Source organism: Lepisosteus oculatus, chromosome 1 (assembly GCF_040954835.1).
Source record: "Lepisosteus oculatus isolate fLepOcu1 chromosome 1, fLepOcu1.hap2, whole genome shotgun sequence".
Classification (NCBI taxonomy): Eukaryota; Metazoa; Chordata; class Actinopteri; order Semionotiformes; family Lepisosteidae; genus Lepisosteus; species Lepisosteus oculatus.
Genome location: NC_090696.1, coordinates 32,657,151 through 32,684,417, shown reverse-complemented (window position 1 = coordinate 32,684,417; position 27,267 = coordinate 32,657,151). Strand labels below are relative to the sequence as shown.

Genomic DNA, 27,267 nt, shown 5'->3' with positions numbered 1-27,267 from the left:
TGGCTATAGCCCACTGCTATAAATTTAGTCCTAATGTAGAGTCAATTTTAAATGAATCCCATCCAGACTGAAGATGGGTGGAAATCAGTTTTGAATCCAAAGCAGGGTATACAGTAAATGAAGGAATTTGCTTTGTCTTTTGAAGACTAGGTGTTTCTCAGGCAGCTGATTAAATGAGTACCCAAGAAATGAGAGCAAAGTATTCTGCTGCATTCTCATTCTAGTCAATCAATTAATCAATCTTCCTGAACAGGCAATTTTCCAGAGAAATGAAGCCCCCCATAGCACATTCCCTGAAAGGACTGAACTAATAACTTTAAATTCAATGTGGAGAGATTTGGCCAATGATAATCAAAATGTAGGACCCAGGGATTTGAGAAGAGCAAATTGCACTTGGGAGGGATGTCAAATAAGGGGCTTCTTAAATATGCAACATGGATAGACATGTGATTTCAAGAAACCTGAATTTGTTTAATTAAGGAAGATTGTATGTAAAGTATCCTATAATCTGGTATGAGTTAGAATGTGACTACAAAATAAAAAAAATAAGGAAATGAGCCTCATTTGTAACCATCTCCTAGGAGAAAAAAGTGGTTGTCTAAAATGTACAAGGGCCATATTGAAATAAATCTTTGTAAAAGCTGCAGTGACCCAGAATAAGAATGTAGCTTTTATAATACAATTATATTTTTTTATGAACAAGGGAAACAGTTTGAAGAAGAAATAAGTCCAAAGGAGAATTAAGAAAGAAAGTCAGAAATATTTCTCAGACCTACTGCAGTATAAAGCTGTAATAAGACTTTTCTAGGCCTTTGCTTGCTGACAGTGTGGAGTCCTGCAGGCTGTTTGAAAGTGAAGAACCTGGAGTTGTAGGAAGCTCAAAGATTTCTGACAACAAAGATAGTTGAATGGTCTCATTTTGACTTTCTGTGTTCAGAGCTGAGGGCAAGTATTTCTTGTTTAATGTAATCCCAAGATTATCAGACCTTCCTTTCAGTAAGTAGAATATAACATGGCAGTGCAGAAAAATATTCCTCAAAAGCTCCTGGCTGTTGCAAGCAAAAGCACAACAAAGGTTCATCACTAACTACAGAATTTCAGATCTTGTCTTCACAGTAGCATTGAGGATGTTTGAGTCAGCAGGCATTTTGTGACCACCAAACTGGATGAAGAGATGAAAAAACATTTTCTGACTATGGTACACAGGTTGGTCGAAAACATTTGGACAAATTAAGCAGATCCTTACATAAGAGCAATTACTTTCAAGAGGGTTCCTAGAAATTGCATTGTGTCATAAGGGTTAACTACCAGTGGATTCAATAATAAAATATTCCAATGTTGCTGGATCGTTGAAGGAGGGGGTATTTGGTGGAGCAGTCTTATTTTAACATCTGTTCCAAATAGCCTCATAGAAAAACAGATAAACTGGGTATTTAGCTGTTCAGGAGTAAATGTATAGTAATATGGTCACAGTAAGGAAGCCAGGAACATGGACTGGAGTGGACAAGGCAAGGAAAAGGAAAAAAATACATTTATAGTATTCTTACTCCAGAAAGCCAATATCACTTTTCTGTTTAGGGAAATACTCAATGGTTTTCATATCTTATCTAACCTTTTTACTTTCCTTTACTCTAAATACTAGAAGAGAGCATAAAAGCGTAAGCATATTTTTAATTTCTGCCTGAGTCCTGAGCAGATGGAAGGCACTGATCTTGCAATGGGCTGCAGCTGAGATGGTAGATTCAGCTATGGAATCAAATAAGAACTACTCTGCTGAGAGCTATAATCCATTTTCCATGTCAAGAATTTTAAAACAGCAAGATAGCAGAAGCTACTGCGAAGTTCTTTCTTCAGCTAAAAACAATTACTGTATGAACTTGTGTAAATTAAAAAAAACTGACAGAAAGAAGCTCTAACTGTATTCTGGACTCATATTGTAATGCTTGTGAAACACCGCCATATTGATGTACTGTAACTCTACAGATGAGAGTTGTAGGCGTTTTGCTGTTCAGCACCAAAGTAGTCATTCCAGACATTTAGTCTTGAGGCAGAAAAAAGAAAAGAAAGAGCATTTTACATTCTGAGCAGTTTCGAAGTGTGGAGGATTCAGCAGGCAGAATCATTGGGCTGTAATATAGCCACTAACTAGATATGAACTGGTTTATGTGTAGCTGACAAAGACTTCATATGACAATGTACATCATGAAACACTCCACATCCACAGATACACCACTAATGTCAAATGCAATGAGTCAATGCATCATTGTAATCCTGGTCCTCACAATCATCTCATCTAACAATGACATCAAACTACAGTACATTTATAACTTTTCTGGCAAATGTCTTACAATATAGTATAGGGGAGACGAATTAATCTACTTAATTGGAGAAACACAAAACCCTACACATTTCAGTGGCTATCTGCTTTGTTCCTCCTGTCTTTGCTTTAAGAACATAAGGTAGCAAACCAGAGTAGGCCATACAGCCTATCTGAGTCTTTTGGTTGCTAGATCCAGTGACCTGTATCTCATTCAACTTTTTTAAAACATGGACGGCTAGCTTATCTTTGCAAAACACATACAGTAGCATATGCATCTCACTGGATTTTATTTTGTGGCAGTGAGTTTATTTTAGAATATTGTGGAAGACCAGTTTTAAGGCAAAACACTGCAGCCAGTTTGAAGCTCTCCTTCTGATGCGTTGAAGACTCATAATTTAAATAATGTTAACAAATTGTAAAAAGTTTTAGTAAAATAGTTTACGTGAAAAAATAAATGGTGCAATACTCCTTTTAAAGTAATTATTTCCACTACTTCCATTAAATATTCCCCAAAACATGTGGTAGGTGTTTATATACATGGGATTACCAAAATAGAAAATTGATTTAATAACTCTTCAAAAAGCCTTTGGATATCTGGTTTGAAGGTTTCCACCATAATCCAAGAGACTAGGTTCACATTTTAGCTTCTGGAAAGACCACACATCGGTGACTGCACAACTTCATTTGTGGTAGATTGAGGTCATTTTTATTTGCATAAAATCCTTAGACTGTTGTCTTCCAATCACAAAGCCTATTGACAACCTTAAGGGAAAACTAATACAGGACCAGTCTCAGCTTGCTTACTCCACACACATACCAACAAATAATTGACTAGAGAGGGTTGTCATGGCAAAGACACATGACATGAACTCAACTGATTGATTGACTCACTTCAGATCAAAGGTCAATGGAGTGACTTCTGTGAGTTTCCCAATGAGCGAACTAATTTTCAGATGACCTTTGACTACAGTTTTCTGCACTAGCAGTTTTCAGATTGCTCTCCGAGAAAGAGTGCACCAAGCGCTCAGGGGGTCTACCCATTATTCCCTAGAATATGTACTGTATATAAAATCCAGTTGTTATAGTGCAGCTGAAGCCTTTATTTTTCATTGCAAGTGAATCTTTAGTTTAATATTTATAATTAGTAAATATTAAATATTATAAATATTTGTAATTTATAAATAAATACATATTATAAAAATAATTAGTATAATATTTAGTTCTGTACTCTACATAGTTTTTAATTGCACATCATTAATTAAAAACTGATGCTACTCTTCCAGCATGCATTTTCAGTTTGGTATCAGAACCATTTACATTTGCATACAGTATTTCTTGTGCAAAAATCACAATTAAATGAACTTCCACCCCCCAAAAATTGGAAGGAATTTAATATTGCATTCATGTACTGATACATTGTTTTTTATACATAGCACTTTGCCTGTAATAGTGAGTGTTTTATCTTGGAGCTGGATCAGTCCCAAATTCCACATAATTTAAAAATCTTCTTTCTTGTAGTTAGGTAGAAACTATGCAAAAAATACTCAAGTGCTGGCAATAACAAATAGAAAGGTCAAAAGTATTTTATTGAAGACCTGTTTAGCCACATACATTACTGTAGCTTTCAGGCACTGGAGGTGACAGCCAAAAGTGCAGCCATGCACACAGGCCAGAATCATGTGATAAGCCAAAATATCTGTTTCCCTGCTACTGTACCAAAACTTCTGGGGTTTCTGTACACAGGACACACTAGGGTTACAGACAGGGGAACCGTCACATGACAAGGAGCACTATAAGAAGCATGCAATTGCAATCAATAATGCTTACCACAATTCAACCACTTACAATATCCTTAGTCCCATCAGTCTCAGTAAACACACATACAAAACCAGTGAGATGGTACTCACTGCTCCTGAATCAAACATACCAATGACCTTTGTTAGCCAAACATTGCACAGGATGTCCTTTTCTATGCCATATAGAAGCTTTAAAGCTATTTTAAAGAAATGATTGCCCTTAAATGGCTATTTTGATGTTATTTGTTAACACTTAGAATATACATTTATTTTACCTGAACTAAAGATAAAGTTTGTGTTATTTAGATTCTGGAAATTGGATTCTTTAAAAATAAATATTCAGAAATTAATTTAAAACAAAATCCAAAAGAAGGACACTTATCTGTAGTTCATTTCATTACAGTGTAAGTCGTTTGTCATGTAACTTCTATATCTGTTAATACAGTATATATGCAGCAATTATTATTTAAAGCTCTAAAGTTTTGCAACAGTACCAAGTTCTGCTGCTGTCTGTATGCCATTGTTTGCTCTGGTAAAAGAAAATTAGGTGAACAATATAATCGTTAGCTCTTGTAGAATTCATTTTTGCTGTATGTGGAAGTACAGGAACATGTTCTTATACCCTTTTAAATGCTTTTGAATATCTAATTTGCCAACAGAAATCAAAGGGAAGACACCCTAAGAACATCCCATATGTGTGTGATTTTTAAAGAAAAGAACACTGTAATGCTTGTCTTAACTGTAAGGCACAACAACATTTCTAAATGTCACCAATACTATAAATGACTCAGACTCAGTGCAGGATTTTCTTATCTTAAAGGGTATATTGGAGTAGGGGTCTGTGATAAAACATGCATCATCTTGCATTTTCTGTCTTTCATAGATTTTCTGATTGTGTATGTTCAATTGCGAATTATTGAATTATCTTTAAACACCTCAATAAGGGAAAATTATACATCTGCTGACAAGTCTAGTTTAGTGATTGCCATTCTACTGCACAATTTAGATGACTGAAGTGTCTAACTCAGCACCAATGTCCATACTATGTGTTCATGACTGAACAGAAATTATGTGGTATACATTGATTTTAATTTCTCTTAATCTGAAATTGCTATGGGATCAAGTCAATCATCCCCCATAGAAATAACTTGTACAGTAGGTAGCCATAAGACCCTGTATATTTTCTTTAAATTTAAATTAAATTAGAAGCCATTAAACAAAGTGCTGTTAGACATCTGTAGTTATTTTATAGTTAGCTATAGTAGCTACATAGATAAAAAATAACAAAGTAAGAAGTTATTACATCAAAACTTGATCTGCCATACTGTACTGTACATATGAAATTTAATCAGTAAATGATTAACTGTTGGACAAAATTCTAGTAGAATGTCATTAAACGAATTATGTTAAGGATTATACTGGTGGAAGATTACATGAAATTTTCAAGAATGGTAGATTTGAGGTTTTGCAATGTATTTTCTTCTTATTTCAGTGTTATACTGTGACTAATATCATCAGCTTTGTGGTGGCACAGTTTGTGTTTTGTCACAGATATACACTACATTACAGGCATTACAGAGGTCAAGACATAGTTAACGGAATAATATGGGGGAAGGGGTGTTTGTTATTGCAGATCATGAATTATGAATGACATTTTTTCAGTCCCAAAACACATACAGTATGAGAAAATATACTGTACACAAACATATACTATATATATATATGTGTGTGTGTTTCCTTGATCGTTTGACTTTTTTACAACGTCTATAGGGCACCATTGATATTCAAGTCTTTTAGACCAGGTACAGTTTGTTGCACAAAAGATGCTATTGATCATTTTATTATTTGTGGATTTTACTGATCTTATTTTAGTATACATTATTATACTGTGATTGTTTTATGGACACTTTTTTATTCAAACAATTTCAAATTGTGATACACTGTTCAGTGTGTGTACTTTAACAGTATTTTAATTAAAGGTTTGAACAACTTATTTAAACTTTTATTTATTCTATTTTACTCTGTTTTTTACAAATAAACTAAGCCTGCTTTTTGGACTAGTTATTGCTTTGCCAGACTTTGTTCATCATTGAAGGGAAACTCTGACATTTCTGATTTTACAGACAAAATCCCCCTGTAGCAGACTTTGTTTCTGTCAGTTAAAGACCATTCAAGGGAAGTCCATTAAACCAAGGGTATACTGTATTGAGTAAAATAAAGACAGTATAAGTGAAATAATTAGCATACTGTACATACAGTAAATCTTCAAATACAAAAAAGATGAACATTTTGAAATATCCTCACTGTTAGCTACAGTAAGTGGCTTTTCACCACACCAGGCTCACCTTAACATCTTTGAGATTAGTTACTTTCAAAACAACTGAAGCAAAGTAACATACTGTAACATACACAAGTCTATAGTGCTATTTATTTAGAAGTCTTCTATTGACTGTCAAACTGCTGTGGGCTTCAAGTGCAACAATTCACCACTGTGTAAATTAACTGTATGTTTATATATGTATAATGTAAGTATATATCCTATTCTGGGATGCCAAAGTTATTTATAGATCACATGACTGCTAACTTGCATCCAGGTTTGTTGTACTGAAAAGTGAATCAAGAGGTTTAGGATTAAAAACGTTAGAATTAGTAACAATGATATGAGTGTCTAAGAATGTGGAAATCATAGTGGATGAATAAAAAACCATTTAAGAGTAGAATCATTAAATAGCAAATCCCCTATTGTTTATTGCACAAATAACTTGCTTTCTGGTGTGTCAACAGAGACTTTGAAAATTAAGATGCTATGACATACATTGTAACTTACAGGTGAATAAAAGTCTGTTTTAAAAAACAATACAATTTGCACATCTTTTTAATTTTGCATGAAAACTGGAAAAGTCTTAACATCAACCAAAAAAAGTACAAAATGAGTGGAACTGAATTGGCACATTTAGTTTACGTGATTACATGTAGCCTTTGCATGATGAGATCAAACCAGGTTCAACAATATAGTCGGGGTGGTTGTTCTAGGCTCCCATAACACTTTGTTTATAGAGGTGTTTTCTATTCTCAATGCTAAATGCACCAGCTCCTAATTTCCATACAGTATGTGACTTCATGTGTTGGCTTATCTGTGACATATGTCAGTAGAATTAACAATGTTATTCATGTTATACAGTTATGAAGTACCATTTTAACTCTGTGCATAATTGAATTATTTTCTTGTACCCTCTCTGTGTTTGACATACTGTACAGTATAGTACCTTTTAAACCAGGGATTAATGCACCATACAGATCAATACTACAGGTATAGGCTGTGTGGAGCATATTGTGAGAACAGCAGGTTCAGGCAAGATGGCAGCTCTGGCCCGAATCATCTTCCCCTATTGCTAAAAGACAATTGACTGATTTCACAACAGGAAAGCTGAGGCATCCAGAAAAGGACAAATGAAGATAGAGCTGCTTACGACTCTGAGCAAGACGGTTATTATTGTGTGGAACTGGGAGTCTGTGAGATGTACAGAATGATTGGAGAGGAGTGTTTTGTGTTTTGAAGCCAGTAAGCAGCTTACCTGCTGGGTATGTGTCAGAAGAAACATTCTGCCCTACAAATGTGAATCCTGTCAGATCATCAAGAAATCAAAAATAAAAATTAGTTTACTCCATTTAAGTTTACGAACCCTGCCTTAATAGGCAGAGGATATTTTGATGACTGTTATAATTCATTTAAAAGTAGAAACGTCTGCTGCCATGAATGAGCTTTGAAATTTTCAATGAGTTCTCTATACTTACTAGAAACTTAAGATAACAAATTTAAAATAATTTGAATGTTTTTGAGAGTAGATACTTCGGTGGGAATCAGAACACAATTTTACCCCAAAAAGTTATAATGCATGAAAAGGAGAATATTTTTTTCTTAAAGTATATTGAACAATATTTATTTTCAGTTTTCATTCAACCTACAATTGCATGCACTAATTAATGTGAATTAATTCAGTTTTCACAACATCTGTGGCATACACTAAAAACAAATCACTTTCCTGTTTACTTCTCATTTAAATAAAACACTTTAACTGATGGTTCTGTTTTTTCTTAATTAAGTAAAATAGTCTTTGATCTAATTCTAAATTAATGTGACTAGAGGAAGCCTGGTGAGGCATAAGGTATAATTTTATCTTAATTATGGTTTGCTAATAATGTTAATTACATACATTATAATGGGTATAAATTATGGACAAAACTGATTTATTCTAAAGTGAGTTAGGCCAGTGTTTCTCACCTTTTATCATCTTAGGGGAAACTTAATAAACTGGGAAAAATCTATAGTACTGTATATCATACTTAGCTCCATAGCTGAAACGTTGTGTTTTCTTTCTTCTCTTTTCAGAATGGAATAAACCTATTACTTGTTCCTATCATACTTATATATTTATACTAATGGGTATACCTACTGTACTACTGTACTTCATGCAAAAACAGAACAAGACAGGAAACTTATACAATACTCAACTGTTTTCTATTCTTAAAAGACATTTTATAAAATGAGCATAAAGCATATGTCTTTACAGCTATTGAGTACATAAACTTCAGAAAGAGGTGATGAAGATGTAGAAGTACAATGGGTGACATAAAAATGTGTGCACAAATTATGAATTGAGCCTTGGAGTTGGAAAGAGAAGCTTTGGGCTTCTGAGAACATTCTAGAAAGATTCAGAATGTATCTCAGGGGAAGCCTCATCTGACACTGCAAGCATGCAAAACCACGAATAAGTAGAAGGGTGTACTTGTCAATTAAACATTACTATTAACATTTTAAATAAAATGGATTTCATTATTTAGTATGAGTGTGCCTCAAGGTGCAGTCACCTTATCCTGGCAGGAATTGATGACAGTTAAAAATAAAGCTCTTTCTCTGTCACTCATATGTTTTCTGTTTTTGTTGTCAATATCTGTCAAACTTGAAAAGAAAAACTTTCTACACATGCATACAGAGGTTCAGACATCTGGTACTGTATACTGTATGTGCTTGGCTGTGGAGCCAGCGGTACAAAGATACCATTTTTTAGGTTATGATTGAACTCCTCTAAAACAGATTAAAAAATGAACAGAAAAAATGTTCCCCTGCCTATATACTAAAGTGCAACAAATAACTTTGATTACTCCACAAAACATACATACTGTACAGTATGAACAATATTGCATTTGTTCAAAATCATTTTACTCATTTGTGCCTGGGAGTTTGTATGTTCTCCCCACGTTCATATGGGTTTCCTCCCAGAGTCTAAATACTGGCAAGTATTGAAATTATTTTTTAAAAATTTCAATAATAAAAAGCCTAAAAACTAAAGACTCAGGAGTACATTCTAAAATACAATTTCAATTGAATTGAGCTTCATACTCAGGTAAATACTGTTTTGACATAGTCAGGTACTGTATGTGTTAGCTGCCCTTGATAAAAATACTAATGCTTCCAAAAGAAATTTTGCTACTGTAAGTAATCTGTTGAGATGATACTATATCCAGCAGAAAAGTTCATATGAATCCAAAAAAGGAAGAACACACAACATCATTCTTGAAATTTCAGCATGCTAGTGTTACAGTGGTTGATTGGTTATAAATAACAAAGAATCTAATAACAAGCGCCTGTTAGTACTGCTCCATTATCCACTGAACATTCAGCCAGAAGGAACATTTTCTACCTTAGTGATACAACTATCAGGAATTCAATGTAAAAAAAATAGCTGTCTTCTGGTTGTATTTCTTTGTAAATTAAACCAAGTCTTAATTTTTGTTGTTTTCCAGATTTCTTATTTTCTGTATGAGAAATTATTATTTTACATAATTTCAGTTTACCTAGAGAAAGACCCAAAGTGTTATGGGCTTGTGAATTCTAGCTGAAAGCAACAAGTCTACTGGGTGCTTGAAGTGAAGCAGACCATGTGTTGCATTTACTTTTCACAAGTCTGACACTTCATAAATATTTCTTCCCTCGGGTCCCTGAGCTATTTCTCCATTAGGGATTTTTGTATGCACCAGTTTAGAGAATCAGAAGTAAAAATATTACCCCTCAACTTATTCTAAATATTAAGAGAAGGTCTAAGGACCTGTGTTTAAAACAGTCTACAAGTCCTAATTCACTCTACATCACAGATGTAGACAAAAATGTCATTGATCTTTTTTTTCTTTCCTTATGATATTCAATTTATCCATGCTCAAATGGTGTTCAATATTCAAACATTAATTATTAGCTTCAGTCCTCCTATTTTGGTTTCTGACTATGCTCAGCAGAGCGCAGAGTGAAGAGAGGAGAGAAGAGAGAGAAGCCAGGAGCCTGCATCAGGCAAGAGTCCCTACTTCATGGTCATCCAAACAAAACCTGGAGATACACTGTAAGCGTTTGAACCTTGCTAGAGAGAGCTTGCTATGCTGTGTTTTATTTTGAGGCATCCGGGTTTGCAGACAGAGAGATTTAACTGCAGGTTGTATTGCAATTATTAAGAAGGCAGCCTATCTCTTATTTATAATGTTTCTTTATTAGCTCTATACAATTTCTTGCATTAGGAATTCGTCTTTTCGCATACCCCAGCTTTTCTCCATGGAGACACAGACACACAGACAGAAGCTTGGAGTCAGAGTGCAGGATCTAACATTAGACGGCGCCCCTGGAGCAGTTAGGGTTAAGGGCCTTGCACAGGGGCCCAATGGAGTAGGATTCCTCTACTGACCGCGGGATTTGAGCCAGCAACCTTCCAGGCACAGGCGCAGATCCTTAGCCACAGAGCCACCGCTCCACCCATATTTTGGCCTTTGTAGGCATGATTTTGGAGTTTGATACTTAGCAGCAGTCTAAGGTTTTCTAGGTGATTAGGATGTTATGCCGCTGAAATACCTTGCCTGTACATACTGTACTATAAATATAGTAAGTTGTGTGTTGTATGTTGTGTTGTGTAGCGTAGTGTTTGTATTGTCATCATTAATAAACATTTGTTACATATATAAGTTAAGGGTTATGAATATTTATTTTACTTACTGACTAAACAGCTTGGTCAATTCCTGATTTTCACCATTTTTGTAACCCCCTATTTGTAACAATATACAGTATACTCAGAAGAACTGAGGACTAAAAAAAAGTTGGTAATTCTCTGCCTTTTCGAGGCAAAACGAGTGATAGTCTGTACTTGGAAACAGGAGGAATGTCCTTCTGTGACACAATGGTTGAAGGAGATGATTTCATACCCTGCACAGGAAAATAATACTTCCTTAAGTTTAAAAAAACGGAAGAATTTAGAAAGCTTTGGGATACATTCCAAAATTTTTCTAGAGAGTCAGAAGGGTAAAATCTTGCGGGAAGGGGAGTAATGGTTTAAATTAGAGAAACTGTTTTCTGAAATGAAATACATTAAGCCTTGTACACAATATATTTATATTTAAGAAAAATGAACTCCTATACAAACTTGTACTTCAAATCACTGCAGATGTATGTGCTATTTGTAAATGTGCATACTACTTGTACAAAGTTTTAGTGTTATATTTAATATTGAAAAAACAATAATGATATTGTTTTAAAAAAAAGCTACATTACTAAGTCTGTATATACAGTAACTCAAAACCAATCGTCATCACAATTGTGACGATAGAGGTTCTATTTTCTACACAGATAATTATACTCCATAATTAAGTCCACTATTATTATATTGTTTATAATGTTTTAGCTATTAAGAAAAGAATGAAAGAAATTGCTTTGTTACTTTATTTTTTTACTTTGTTACTTTGTTATTGTGTATTGTTACTTGAAAAATTGACTTTTGAAGAATTATTTGGTTATTTCTGTCTAATGTCTGTACTGAGTAAGACATAAAAATCTTAATTAGATAATTATATCTAAAAATCAATTAGTTCTCTTTATATATACTGTAACTATTTTCAGATCTGCATATCACTTTAATTTTAAGAGTTACAAAGCTCTCTTCTTGAAAGACCCTTGAGTTGCACCTATAGTTTGCAACTATCAAAAACAGTTGAAAACAAAAAGAAAATCCCAGGCATTTCCAATTAAAGTACACACAATTATATTTAGATTAATTCATTCACCTCTTCTTTGTTTGTAAGAGAATAATTATGTGTTCCATGTTTATGTCTAACTTAAATTCTTAATGTCATGACAAATCAGAATATTTGTTTGCTTCTTAATTACTGATCCTGAAGCATTCACATACTGTACTTACAGCCTTTGTTGCTCTCATCAAGCTGAAGAACCCCAAATCCCCCTGTGGGCATCCTCTGTCTCAGTGATGAGGAGAGCAACTGGTCTAATTTTTCTGTTGAAGAAATCTGGAATGCCTGAATTGGGAGACAGAAATGAGACACCAACTCAAATGAAATTCCACTTCACTAAAACCACCTATTGTACTGAAGTAAATGATCATTCAGAGCTGGATACTGGATTTATATTAGGCCTTGTTCTATATTGGACACAACAGTTAAATGTTAACATACAGTACCTACACCTACATCTAACCCATAGACATTATTAGAAATCTATTGCACACTGATGTGCCAATGTTCTACATGTAATAGGGCAGCTGGAGATTGTATAATGCAAAAGAATATTGGGGGATTGGCATCACTGATGTGAAGCCAATTCCCTATATAAGGTGTGAGTGAGTGAATCCTGGGGACTCAGGGGAGTCAGACCTTCACTACCAGGCGTGGCAGCAAGTATCAGAGTCTCATGGGGAGAACTCTGGTAGTTGGATCTCGCAGTGGGATGCCAGACGAGTAAAAGATCAGAATCCCAGGAGGGGACTGGTTCCAAAAGCCATCCCCGTGAGGACTGGAGGTTTCTATAGACAGCCTGCTCTAAGGCCAAGTGATAGAATAGTGCTGCCTGAGTTAAGTGGTTATCACATCTGTGTGATGTCTGGTTTGAGTGAAACAGTGTAGCAGCCTCGGTTGCTGCTACTGTATGTCAGCTAGCCGGTAAAAAGAGGACTTGTAGAATGAGACCTGCCCAATGTGATTGACAGGGATGATGTATTTACTACTGCTACAGTACATATTTGTTGTATGCAAGAAGGCTGACTGTTGTAGCCTGTACTGTTGTACAGTATCTGAAGCCAGTGTTGTGTGAAAATTGGACTGATTAATAAACCTTCTTCAGGTGGCTCCACGGCCAAAACTTTGTGTTTTCTTTCCTCTCTTTTCAGCATGGAATAAACTTATTACTTGTTCCTTTGAAGCCTACACATGCTGACGCAGCTACCCACCTGACATACTGTACATGTTTTGTATTTTGCTACTTTTTTATTTTAATGTTTTACCTTTATACAGGAACAATTTTATGGTGATTATACACTGAAATTTTGGTTATTTTTCAAAACAGTTGTTGGGAGTTTTTATTACTAATATATTTATTTTTGCTGCACAAAAATATCCATATATATATATTGTAGCTTAATAAATGTGTTATTGATAAAGAATGCCTGACATTATGAGTCTTTTGTATTTGAAAAGCAAATGTGATTACATTTACAGGAGAAACTGTTACAGCTTTTCATATTGGATGCACATATATACAGTAGTGTAGTTTGCCTTTAGTTGAAGTGATCAACCATTTGCAAATTCCAATCATTATGGATGAAAATCCATCCATTTTCTGCCTTTAGGGTCATGGAGGAGCTGGAAACTATGCTGGCAAACAATGGGCGAGAGGCAGGATGTATCCTGGATGTGACCCGATACACTCACACTGGGACCTTTTTCCCCAGATGCCAATTAACCTAACAGTACGTCTTTGTTTAGTGGGAGGAAACCACAGCACCTGGCAAAAACCCATATGAACACAGGGAGAATGCACTAACTCCATGCAGATACTGTACCACCCCAGGAACTCAACTCAGGGCTATGAGGCAGCAAAGCTGTTGATTGCACCACTGTTCTGCCCAGATTCCGATCAATGTGAATTCAATATTTATAAAACAAAAGATTGTTTTTTTCATACCTAAACTAATCTGTATTGTTAATAGTCAAAGTTATAATGCCAGAAACATGAGAAGATATACGATTGCATGATGCATAATACAGTTAAATAGAAGTACTGAATGGTAATATGATTCGAGGGAATAGTCATCATGAATTGAGAAAAGCTAGATCACACTATACTAACTTTCTAGCTGTTTGAACAGACAGTAGCAGTAATGGATACAAACAAAATCATGCAATATGGCATATTTAGAATTTCAAAAAGATGTCTCATAAAAGCTTTATGCTCAAATTGCAGGCATTAGGCATTCAGCATAATGTGTGTATTGGTATTAAGAACCAATAAATGGATGGAAAACAGAATACAGATAAAGAGGTGAATTCTCAAATTCAAGTGATATACTGTAATTAGTGGAATTTACTAATTTACTGTGTGTCAGCATTGTAGATTCAGTTATAGAAAGGAAACTACTACAATGTTCACAGGTGATACCAAATCAGGATGATTAGCAGACACTAAAACTTGCAATGAAACCTTTCAAAGAACAAAAAACTATGCAAACATCTTGCAGACAGTTTAATGACAAGTGCAGAGTGTTGAATGCAGAATGTAAACAGAAACTATGTTTTTCATTCCAACAATTTTGAGTATAATGAAAAATAAGACATTGTTATAATTACATACAGTACCGTAGTTTCTATGAAACAGTTTTTATTGATTGGCACTCCATCAACCGATTTCCATTAAATTAATTGTATTCTATCATGATCTTTGGAATTGTTTTGCTAACAACATATGCATAATATCTACTGTACTTTTTAAATTCTACTGGGATTATATCATCATGCTCTGGAGATTATTTTATTTTAGGTGTTTCTATTATCTGCCATGCCTTTACTTCTTCTATGCAATATTTCACCTTGCAAAAATGTTCACCCTCTAGCAATAAGATCACATTTTGATGAGTTACTTGAGTAACAGAAACTCCATTTCTGGCATTACTCCAACATAGAAGTGGCACCAGGATCAATTTCTGACTTGACAGTCAACGGAATAAACAACCTCATCATCTGTATCCAGTCATCTCACTCTGAGATAATTTAGTGCTCATGGAAGAGTTAAAGTCACCTGAGTGTATTAAAGTCCATCATGACTGATCAATTAATCAAAATGACTACATTTACATCCCTTATTCCTTTAAAAAGACTGTGTGATAATGATACTATAATGAAATTTAAATTTGATTGACTAGAATACGTTTAACACTAGTTTGACCCGTCTAGATTCTGAGACTGTTGATTCATCTCAAATAATTTCTGCTTCCTCTGTGTTTTAAAGTAAATTTTGTCTAACTCCACCAACAGCTATTATTCTTTGACTCCAATTACACTATAATCACCTCAAAAGTAGCTTCTATCTCCTGCATTTTGTTTCCAATACTCCTACCATGAGTATGAGAACTTAATTATCTAATATGGTAACATTTTGATTTTTTTCCTGCAGTATGTTTTGATGATGTTCCCTATGCATTTTGCTCACAGTTTTTCTTTGGATTCTCTTCCCCTCTTTTCTAGATCCAGATTTATGAATTTGTAACATTTTTTAAACCTGCTTGCATCTGTAGATCCTGGCCCCATGCTGGATAATCTCAGATGTTTGTACAGATGGACTTTTCCATTGCAAGGTTTCTAGTTGTCAAGAAAGTGAAAGCCTTCTTCAGCACACTATGTCTTCAGCTACTGTATGTGTTGTGTATATGGATTAACAGCTCCAGTTGTGGCAGCATGGTGGGTCAGTGGTAAGTGTTGCTGCCTTTCAATGCTGAGATTCTGGAGTGCTATCTGTGTGGAGTTTGTATGTTTTCTCTGCGTTTGCCTGGGTTTGTTCCCGGTTCCCTCCCACAACCCCAAAAACATATTGGTAGATTAATTGAATTCTGGGAAAAATGGCCCTGGGGTGAGTGTGTGTGTCTTTGTGCACCTTGTGATGGATTTGTCCTCGCCTCCATTAGGTGATGCAGATTTCTTGTTGGAATGCATCTCCATGGTAACGGCCACTGAGTGGCAGTTTAGAGTCTGCTAGCTCCCTCCACCTTGCTCTAGCGGGGTCGAGTCTAACACTAAAGTCTTTTTCTATGGCATTTTCAAATATGTGTAAAAAATGTCTACTTTATCTTTTTCTGCTTTGGAACTGAATATGTTAAATTAAGATGTAAGTTAATTACTGTAGATGTTATGATGACTCTCTATGAGTAACCTGAATACTGCTTTGATTAGCATAGTCGTTGTTGTGAGTTAAGGTCATTGGTTCAATTCTCATCTCTTCCACTTTGATAATTGTCTTTCCACAGATTAAGGGAAATGTTGTCACAAGTCATCTTTACCTTAATAATGTGCCATTAACTGTAGCACGGAGATTCATGAAACAGATTCACATAAGAAATCAATAAGGTGAAAGTCACATGCTAAAATGCATCTACGAAGAAAACAGTAATTAGTGTCAACTGAATTGTTAACATGAAATGTCTGCATAAAGAGACAAGACCCAACAAGAGCTGGTCTTTTTGTAATGATGTATTGTGTCAACATATGGCAAATGCCACGTTAATTTGTAAGTGTTCACTACTATGCATGTTCAAAGAATTCCCACCAACATGAAAAATTATGTTGCAGATTACTGCACATATAAACTATTTTTGTTGTCATCTTCTTACATCAGGCTCTGTAACAATTTCATTCTAGGACTCTGATGCCACATCTATATGTGTACTGTAATCCTTAACATTTCTTGTTAACCAACATTCTCTACGGTTTTGTGTATTTATATCATAAGTGTTTTTAATGGATTATTTAATTGCCTTAAAATTCTTAAATCAAGTTAAGAATCATGGAACAATTCTCTGCATTTTACTTATTTAGTTATTTTACAAACTAATTTTACAGACTAATAACTGATTTCATACTGTTTACACCATAAACGATATAATTTGAGTTTCTCTGTAATCGAAGCATTTCTGTTCAATTTTAAAAATGTGTTGAACAAAAGTAAGGACTTTACTGTGAAACAATATCGAATCTCTCTTTTCTTCCTCAGTTTTATTTATTGAGAAAGGATTCCATTGAGATCAATATTACTACGGTAACTGAAGATATTAGAGAACTGCTGCAGAAAGGCTGTGAGCTGTCCAGATTACTTTGTGTCGTAATGCGGTATCCACATTAGCACCACAGTGTCTCAACTATGAATTAATACTGCTTGCCGACATACAGTATGTTCCACTCTTCCTGAGAATGAGTCATGAGCCCTTGTCCATGTTAAGAGGGCTTCAAAAATCCAGAGTCAGGGAACTCAAGGAACTTTGGAGGAGGAAGGATTGTGAGAGAGATTGCAGCAGTTGGATCCAGGAGAGGACATGAGTTTGACACCAGGGACTGAGAGAAGAGGAGGAAAGCCAACATCGTCCTTCTCCCCCCTTGTTCCAAAGGTGGTCTCACAGATAAACAGGGTAGAGGGGGAAAACCAGAGACACTTTGTTCAGGATTCCTTGGATTAAAGAAGATGCTTAAGTATCAAAAAAGGAACTACATGGAGGGCAGAACTGCTGGTTGTGTGTCCCTTGGAGAGAGTTTTGTGCAAAGGGCTCTGGATGTTGGGTAGACAGGGTGTTGTAACTGTTAGATAATAAAAAGGCACTTAAACATTCCTACTGTAACTGCCTTGTCTAATCTGTGGGTGTACTGTGGGTTCTGAAAGATAAAACAACCTGTGGTCAGGGAAGAAGGGTACTCCTGCATGTAGGAGTCAAGTATTTGTGACAAACGCATCTCCTGGCCTGGATGAATGTGATGAATGTTAGAACCCAACAACGCTAAATGTGAAACACATCCACCTGCAACAAACGGCAATGAAGAGTACTAGAAAAGATGCGCACAGTACTTAGTTCAGTCAGGGAGCTTTTAGGCACGGGGAAGTGGACGTGATAACCGTGGACAAGATAAGAATTTGATGTCCATCCATATGTCTGTTCAATAACACCATTATCTGTTCAATTAGCTTTTGATATTAAACATAGCCTACTTGTGGGTTTTCCTTGGGTATCAGTAATGTAAAACCTTTAAGCAGACTTCTATAAACCAGAATATGTGAGGTTGTGTGCATTAAAAAGGTTTAGCTGCTGCCATGCTATTAAATCCATTTTAAAACCCATGAAGCAAAGTTGGCACAGTCCTCTGTGCAAGTCCAAGCTTTACAATTCCTAACATTTTTCTTTCCTATCTGAACACTAAGGAAACATAAACCTCCAGTTTTATATCTTAAGAACCAATTGGTTCCTACAAGGAACATTAAATATGTACTTTTAGGCAGGGTTACACTGTAACCTTAATTTGTAACCTTGGTGCTGCTGTAACCTTAATTTGAAAGTTGGCTGAAGTCTTCCTTGGTCTGCTCAATATGCTGACATAATAACTGAAGTAATAAGGGTGATTGGTTTTATGACATTGTATGAGTTAATCAGTTAAACTCAGCATAAAAGGATACAATTGGATTTTAAATTTATGTGGCAGTCAATGGACTAAATTTCTTACCAGTTTAAATATAAATTATAACAAATGGAAGAACAAAAGCTATTAGTTCTTCCCAATATCACCTCTAATATGAACCCCTGTCATCACATTTTAATTAAAACATTCTTTAGAAGTTTGTAAATGCAAAAGACAGATACAAATACAAATGTTTAGTCATTTTTAAACCTGTATATATTCTGGAAACCAGCCGTTCTTTATGTAAAACAGGGAAATAAATCTTCTGAATTTCCCATGCAGAGATTTCCAAAAAAGGTTTAAGTTTTTTTTGAATGAATAATAAATAAAATGGTTTCATACCCTACTCCTGCACAGTCAGTGTTTTAGAATTATCTTTTCATAGACCATATACATTTTGCAACATCAGCAAGTTAAAAAATTTAATTAAGTTAATGTTAAGAGCTCCAGATTTATGTGCCTCCTACACACACTGGAGCACTGTAGCAAAATCAAAAAAAGTAAGCACACCTAAATGTGTTCCTCAGAAAAGTATGTCCTGCAGAAAAAAGTATTTGCTTATGTTGGCTTGTGTGTGGTATAATTACACAGGCAGATTTAGTAATAGCAAGGGGAAAACTGTGGACAGTTCAATTCAATTCAAGCTTTATTATCCCCTGGAGAAATTGGTTTTATGGCATAATACAATACAACAATTGAACAAATACAGACATATATTATCAACAAAGCATACAGTACCACAGTGTACTGTACATCAGAAAATAAGAGTTATTATACATTGTTTTAAAGTGAGATTGCAGAGGGAATGAAAGTTACAAAGCGATATCTCCCAGATGGAAGGAGTAAATTTACAGAAGAGGGGACCACACTCCAAAATTATCTTAGCCTTCTTTGCTACCCTCTGTTAGTAGAGGGCGCAAACAAACATTGTGTTTCATTAAACACAGTGTTAGGTACTGTAAAAGCACAGCCTTGTCCGGTGATCTGTGGGAATGAGCTGCTGCTCTCAGTCTCTTGACCAATTGTTTGAAAGCAAGTGGTCAGGTGACTGTTTTAAAACCATAAGGCAGAGGTTTTCAGGGTGGGGGCTGTTACTGTATATGGGACACAGGGCAGATCCTGAGCAGTACATGCTCAAATGAGACAAGGGAGAAGGAAACTTTTGTGAGTTTTGAGAAAGAAGGAGGAAACAATGATGTGCTGTGATTGTTTTCAAGATAGTAAGCAAATTACTTGCCTGGCTATGATAGTTAAGGACTTCAACACATTTATGAGCTCAAAGTGGAGCTTAGGTTTTGTTTCGGTGTCTTTTTGGTTGTGGCTGTTTTTGTTTTATTTCCCCCCACTGTAAATACACTATATTTGGTATTTCAGAACCTTATGGCTGTGGTTGGTGTGTCTGTAGTCCTGTACCTGCATATTCTAAAAACCAACCCAAGGGATTGTTAAAGTACATTCTACAATGATTTGCAATAGTTTAGTGGAAGTCTCTGGACTAAAATACACATTAGCTTGTGGTATCTTAAATTCCCCCACATTGTTCATTGACAGCTGCATAAAACGTTTTGTTGTTCATTTTAAAAATTAAAAGTTTAATTTTGGTACTTTTGCAGTATATCTTGGTAAGATCCATCCATATTCTAACTGCTTATTCCAATTCGGGGGCATGGGAGAGCTGGAGCATCGAGTGCAAGGCAGAATACAACCTGGACTGGACTCCAGTCCGTTGCAGGACACACACAGACACAAACATGGACACATTCACACTCACATCAAAGCTAATTTACCCAGAAGCCAATTAACCTATCAGTATGTCTTTGGACAAATGGGATCACCCAGAGGGCCAATGCAGACTTCAAGCAGAGTGTACACCAGTTTCTTCTCTTTTCAGCATGGAATAAACCTATTACTTGTTCCTACGCAGCCTACGCATGCTGACGTAGCTACCCACCTGAACTACTACGGTGAATAAAAATACTCATTTTTATACTTGAGAACTTCACCTCACTAAACAGCATTTACAGTACATCTATCTTCCCATGTTCTTCAACCTACAGCATTGTGGAATGATGCAGAAAAACTGGAAACCATGCTTAATTATTGCCCTTTTTAAACACATTTAGTGAAACAGTATTGTGGTTATTGTCAGTAGCAAATGTTGTTGTGACCTGAAAAAATGCTTATGCTCAAGACAAACTAAAAGTGTATATAAAGTTGAGATGCAAGGTTCTGTCACTGAAAGTACACTCACACAACAGAAACTACTTATTTCACTCTTACTCTTAAAGAGTAACACAGAAAGTGCAAACCATCAATATCAATAAAACATCAGGTCAAATTTTTAAATGTTTCATATCAATCTTTTGCTTTACATACAGTATCATCTAAACTAAACTATTCATTGTTTTAGAAGGGGCTCTGTAAAAATAACAAATAAGTCACCGTGGATGAGCCAGTATTTTTTGTGACCTCAAGGTATGAAAATGGAAAACTCACTCCTCAAAATTATATTTGAAGCAATCTGCTGTGTTCACATCTGATTACAAAGCTTGGTTTTGCATGGTAGACATCAACTATTCTGTATTGCATGTAAGTTTATATACCCTTTGAAGGGAATCAATAAATGAAGTGAAATTAAAAGTCACTAATACTGCATGTGTCTAATTCATTTCCAATATGGGTGATGCTGAAGAGGTACAGTGAGTCACTTACTGACCTCTTCCATACAGTACAAAATCGTGAGTCAGTAGCGGGGAAATCTGTGAAGCTATCAAGCCATGTGATATTTGTATAAAAATGATTGTACAATTACAATATGAACTGACTATGTGAACAAATGATGTACGTAGTTTCAAAAGCTGCTTGTGAATGTTCTCTTTAGCATCTGCAAAGTCAAGTCAGGCAACATTCTTTTCTCACTATTCTTTTTAAAAATAGAAAGGGCTTCATAGATGCTGGTCACAACTGGGGGTTCAAACATTGACATGACAGGTCAGGGTCAACATTCAGAATAAGGCTGGAGATTGTAGAGCTGACAGTGCACTGTCTGGCCCTGGACAGTGATTCTCTACTATTGGGAAATATTGACCATATTTGTCTATGATTCAGCAGTTTTCTAAATTTGCAGACACTAAAAATTTCAAGCAAAATGAACAAACACAACAAAATCAAAAACAACTTTGTATGTGAGCCATGTTATTGTGTTAAATTAATTTTGTTAAATTTTTATTGTTTTTATTTTTATCTTAGACATATTTGACATAGGAACCCACCAAGTCAGTAAGCTGTAAAGAAATGTAACACTTACCTGCCACATGAAGTTGATGGGATCTGCTGCTTTCTTAAGAAGCACTGCTATTTCTCCCATTGTATTGTAGTACTGTACTTGTGTCTTGCCTGTAACAGTTCCCCTGTTGTAGACTGTGACATTAACAGTTCCTGGAGGAAAGGCTGAAAAGAAAACATTTAATTTTAGATATGAATAAAAATATTAATTAGCATCATCCCTCAAAACCATCCCCTTGTGCTGAATAAAACATTGTTAAAAGACATCAGGTTGTTTTACGATTCACAGGTGATTTAAGAGGGTATGCAGTGTCTCATTAAAAGGATTATGTAGTGAAATTCTGCACAGAAGTTACACTTTCTCACCTTGATGTGTAATTGGTTGACATTTAACAACTTTTCACATTTTCCTTCACATTTCCATCTTTATTATGACATTCAATGAAAGATTTGTTACATTGTTAAAATATATTTTTCTCTCTTCACTCCCTTACTGTTTTGCAAAGTCTTCTGGTTCAAAAAAGAACATTTTCTAAAAATGGACCATCGTAGAGGTTCAATTTAGGATTTTCTGCAAGCTTTGCAAGGATCTATTTTTACCCCCCCCACCCCCGTATTGCTTTTATCATTGTTAAAGAGAAAATTTTAGAATTCATAATTAAGACAAATAATAAACGTTTTAGGCAAAATAATATTTTGAAAAGCAGAAGAAGCCATTTATTGTGGATGCCAGAGAAACATCAAAGTTTTAACCAGCTTTGAAATTTGATATATTGTAATGTGTTCAAATTAAGGTGAAAATGATTTGCTAATTCAGTAAATAAAGTATTGTTTTGATACAACGTGAACGGCTCTGTGAAGTTGACCCCCTACAAACACACATATGACGAAACCTGTTGTGCTGCATTTGCGCCTGTCTGTGATGTTGAAAGTAGCATTTGTAATGCTTTTGTTTCTGAGATATAGTGCTTTTTTGGGGTGCTTCGTGGAGCTGGACAAACAAACATGTTCTTGGTCATTACATTGCATACTGCAAAAGTAATGATTTCAGCTGAGAGAAATATGATGACTTTAAGACAGTCATATCTACATCTTACAGACATCAAGGTGTTCCCTCAAGCTGTGTTCTACACCCAGGATTTACCAGAAATACGAAAATAAAAGGACTGTGACCTAATTGTGTTATGTTTACAAGTTAGAGCATTGTAACTACAAATACATAATGTACTGTACATGTACAGTAGATAATTACATTTTTAAGAACTTAGATATATGTTCAATTAATATATGTGAAAATAAAAAATATTTTCAAATATTTCTGAGGTCTGCATTTATGAGAGTTTCCGATGTTGTACTACCATGTTCAATTTAGTACATAGTTTCCCTTTTTGATATTTATAAGTTTACTTTGCATAAAATAAATAGTACAACAATGGTCTTTGTAATACACAGAGTTGCTTATACTAATCTATTTAAATTCGTAGTCTGAAAAATGGATCGAATCCATAAATGTCCATGGATTTGCTTATTTATTTGAAAAGGACAAAATGAAAAACTGACAACTTCTTCAGATTTTCAAAAAATATTGACTGACTTTAAGACTTGCTAGTTATAGCCTTTATTAAGAACATGTAATTGTTTCCTTATGTTTGTGTTTTAAGGCTAAACCCTCAACTATTGAAAATACGGTATGATATTGGAGACAAATTAAATTTTCCTGTTCACATGAACGCACAGAAAATACTGGTATAAAATGCATATGTTCCCCCTGGCACACACAGAATCAAAATTGCAGGCATTCGTATCATAGTATCCAATAATAGAATGTTTTAACTTCCCATAAAGGGTTACTAGTGCTACATGTTGTAAATGGCCACTGTATTACCTGAAAAAAGAAGCACTATATCTCAGGAACAAAAGCAGCTGGGAAGATACTTTCAGTGGCACAAATGCATCACTAACAAATGTGGTGGGTTTCATCATTTGTGCTGTTTTTAGGGGGAGCAACTTCATAGAGCTATCCTAAACTTCGTATCCTTCATTTCTGTAGAAAACATTTTCACTCATTATTATTGAATCAATAAGTAATTAAATCTGTACCATAATAAAAGAATGAGGAAAAATGCATTTATACTTTTAGTTTCAAACTCCGAGTGCACTTCAGACCAGGCCTTTGTATGGTATTGCCTCTAAGTGATCTTGAAAGTCCCAAGAACAAAACATACTAGGTTGCACAACAACTCACGAGCCTCTGGATGATTCATAAGTTTAATTCACTATGCTTTTTAGCTCAGTGAAACAAATCAAGCACCTAGCCTAGTGAATCATCCCAGAAATTATTGAGAACTTAATGTCTGATTCTACATACGAGTTCAGAGAACAAAGGCAGGAAATTGAGAACTTAAGTGGGATCCGATACAATAAATATTAAGCAAATAAAAATGACTCCTATAGAAAGAAAATACTTATAGCCCTTGTATTAGTGGGGTGCATGGATTTAAGTGCTATCTTTATGGAATGTGTTTTGCTGTTTATTTCAGACAGCTGTATTGACAACTTTCCAAAATGTTCTAAAGGCTCAGTACAAAATAAATATAGAATAGAAATATAGAATCCAAGCGAACACTGTCACATTCATTGCATTTAAAAGAGCTTCACAAAGTGGAAGAATCCACAAGTGTTGTTATACCATGGCAAATGGAATAAAATTAGGTTATAAGTGAATCGAACATTCACATTATGTTATTTTACTCACTTTTTGGTCATGCTGTTATTAAACATGTTTAACATATCTTCAAGTTGCTCAGAGCGTTGATGGTTGTGCTCATGAGCCACTCTATTTTGCTCAGAGTGCAAAAAAGAAGAGTCTTTTCCCACATAGCACCTAACAGCACAGAAAAAAGGAATTTGACACCCTGGCATTTAATTTTCTAATTATTCCCATGGAATTTCTCACCTTGCATTAGTGGAAACATGAAATAGTTCAAAGCAACATTGAATAACTTCTGGTTTCTTGGTCTGAAATGTCTAGTTTATGTTGTGTTATTATATTTGGAATATAATATTGTTTTCTGTGATTGATTTTTTGTTACATATCGATTTACTTTTTAAGCTTCGTTATATTTGTATCATAACTACATTTTTGTTCACAGTTTTTGTGTTAGATAAACTAATAAGGAAATGCTTGCAAAAACATGATAATTTCTTATTATATAAGCCATTTTTCTCAAGGGAATAATTAATTTTTAAAGGCTTGAAATGTGATTTTACACAATGCTTATTGGTGATGAAAACAGGTGTAATGTTCTTTTAAATTCTTTAAAATTATAATAACGCCTAGGCTTGTCACTGCCATTTCAACAAATGTGATTTATTTTATACTACAAAAGATATGATAAAATATAACAGTGAACAGTGAAAAGTGATCTAGTCTAAGCACATTTAACAGAAGCCAACATTTCCTAAAGCAACAGGAACATAGATTGCAAAAAGACTGTTTTGTTTTTTCTTCAATTATTTATGGACCCATAAATATTTGAAGAACAGCAAATCAGTACTTGACAACTGTCATTCCCATCTCTGAAAGGAGGCTGCAAATGTATTTGTTTCTCATAAATCACATGCTCCCTGTGCCACTGTTTTTATTCAGGAAGGAGCTACAAATCAATCAAAGAGCAGAACCTAATCCATAGATTTTATGTACAAGGACTGTCCAAATTTAAAAAAACGTGTGTCGTAAAGGTAAAGTAAATTAAGTCCTTCTTACCTAAAGCTTTCATACAGAGTGTCTTCTCATTCCATAATGTAGGCTGGACCTTTATTTTCTGCTCATTTCCATGGAATTCCACCACAGTGTCCTTTGGGGCTGCCACATCTTGTAGCAAAATAAAAAGTTCCCCTGGTTTCTAAAAAACAGAAAAAAAACATTATTGAGACACTTCTTCTTGTTTATTGACCTAATTCTTTAAGTAATGTACTGTATGAAACCAGCCTACATATATAGTGTGTACCTTCGGTGTTGTTCAAGGGTAATTTGGGTACTGTGAAATTCAGTTTAAAATACTCTGCATATACCTTTATCTCCATCACAACAAGGTGGCGTTTGGCATTATGTGATGCTCAAATAAAACAGATGAACACTAGCTAATGTTCAAATGGATTAAATTCCTTCTTTTTTAGATGCTTTGGTGTGTGTGAAAGTAATCAGAAACATACTTTTCTTTAGTGATTTGGGATATGGAATTTGGACATGATTTTTGGTGCATCAGAAGAATGAGCTTTGCCTGAAACAAATACAGATTCAATACAGTCGATTCAGTTTAATGTACAGTATCCTAGATAATGTATATGTATCTATCTCTAATCTCTCAGGGGACAAACACACATGGGGTATATTTTAAAGAAACCAAGTAACCTAAACAGCAGGTCTTCAGATTGCACTGGGAAAAAGAAGCCCACAGAGAAAACCAATGTGAAGACACACAGTGGACAAACCGAAGACCTAAGGGCTGTGAGGCACAGTGTTAACCCCTATGTAACCGAGCTGCTTTGCTTAAGTAATGAAATACAGATATCATCCATATGTCAGAATACCTACATTTTCAGGAATAATACAGTATGTGTTCATTTTGTTCCTGAACATTTAAAATGTCACAGATGCCTCACAATATGTTATATGCTGCGGATAATCTATTTTATCATCTGTTTTATCAGCAACTGTGCGGCAATAAAAAGACAAGAGCATACTTTTGTTTTGTTACAGAAAAGTGAGTTAAGCAAAACAAATAACTTACTAAAAAGATTCTCAGGTCAATATACCCGAATAGAATGTAATTATTGTGTTGTATTCATTTTAAACAACAAGCAACTTGGGTTCTGTTTTGCATTTCATCTACCTTTCCAAAAGGTACGGTTGAAAAAAAACATCAGAAGGAAAAAAAACAAACAAACTTGCTCTTGGGTAAATTGTTTGTTTCTGATTAATAGGTAGTGAAATTCATCTGTCACATTTGACCTAAAAAGGTAACAAAGGCGAAGCTGGGTCTTTGTGAATTAGTTGAGCTGTGGCAGTACTCTAAATAGCAAAAAAATTATAATCTTGTAAAAGCCTGTAATATAAATGTATAGTGAATGGCAGTTTTGCAACTTGTTTGATTAATGTCCCTCTTAATGTATACAATTATGAATTTAAAATTGTGGGCAAAAAAAAAAACAATTTATTAAACTACAGTACAATGTTTTCCTGATATCAGTGTAATTCTTAGTAAATCATTCTTGTGCTTTTGATTATTGTGCTATTTGGTTCTTTCAAAAAAGAATGTTATCTTCTGCTAATTTCAG

General features: G+C 34.9%; 1 protein-coding gene across 2 annotated transcripts in view; it reads right to left on the bottom strand.

Annotated features, from left to right (window-relative positions):
- The window catches only part of LOC102692336 (B cell scaffold protein with ankyrin repeats 1), a 108,179-nt gene that overhangs the window by 61,700 nt on the left and 19,212 nt on the right, over positions 1 to 27,267 (bottom strand). For both annotated transcript variants that reach the window (XM_015345060.2, XM_015345061.2), the window contains exons 4-6: positions 25,694 to 25,832; positions 21,950 to 22,092; positions 12,345 to 12,459 (exon numbers count right to left, since the gene is read on the bottom strand). In XM_015345060.2, coding sequence (XP_015200546.2) covers positions 12,345 to 12,459; positions 21,950 to 22,092; positions 25,694 to 25,832 — 397 coding nt within the window. The remainder of the gene's footprint in view (positions 1 to 12,344; positions 12,460 to 21,949; positions 22,093 to 25,693; positions 25,833 to 27,267) is intronic.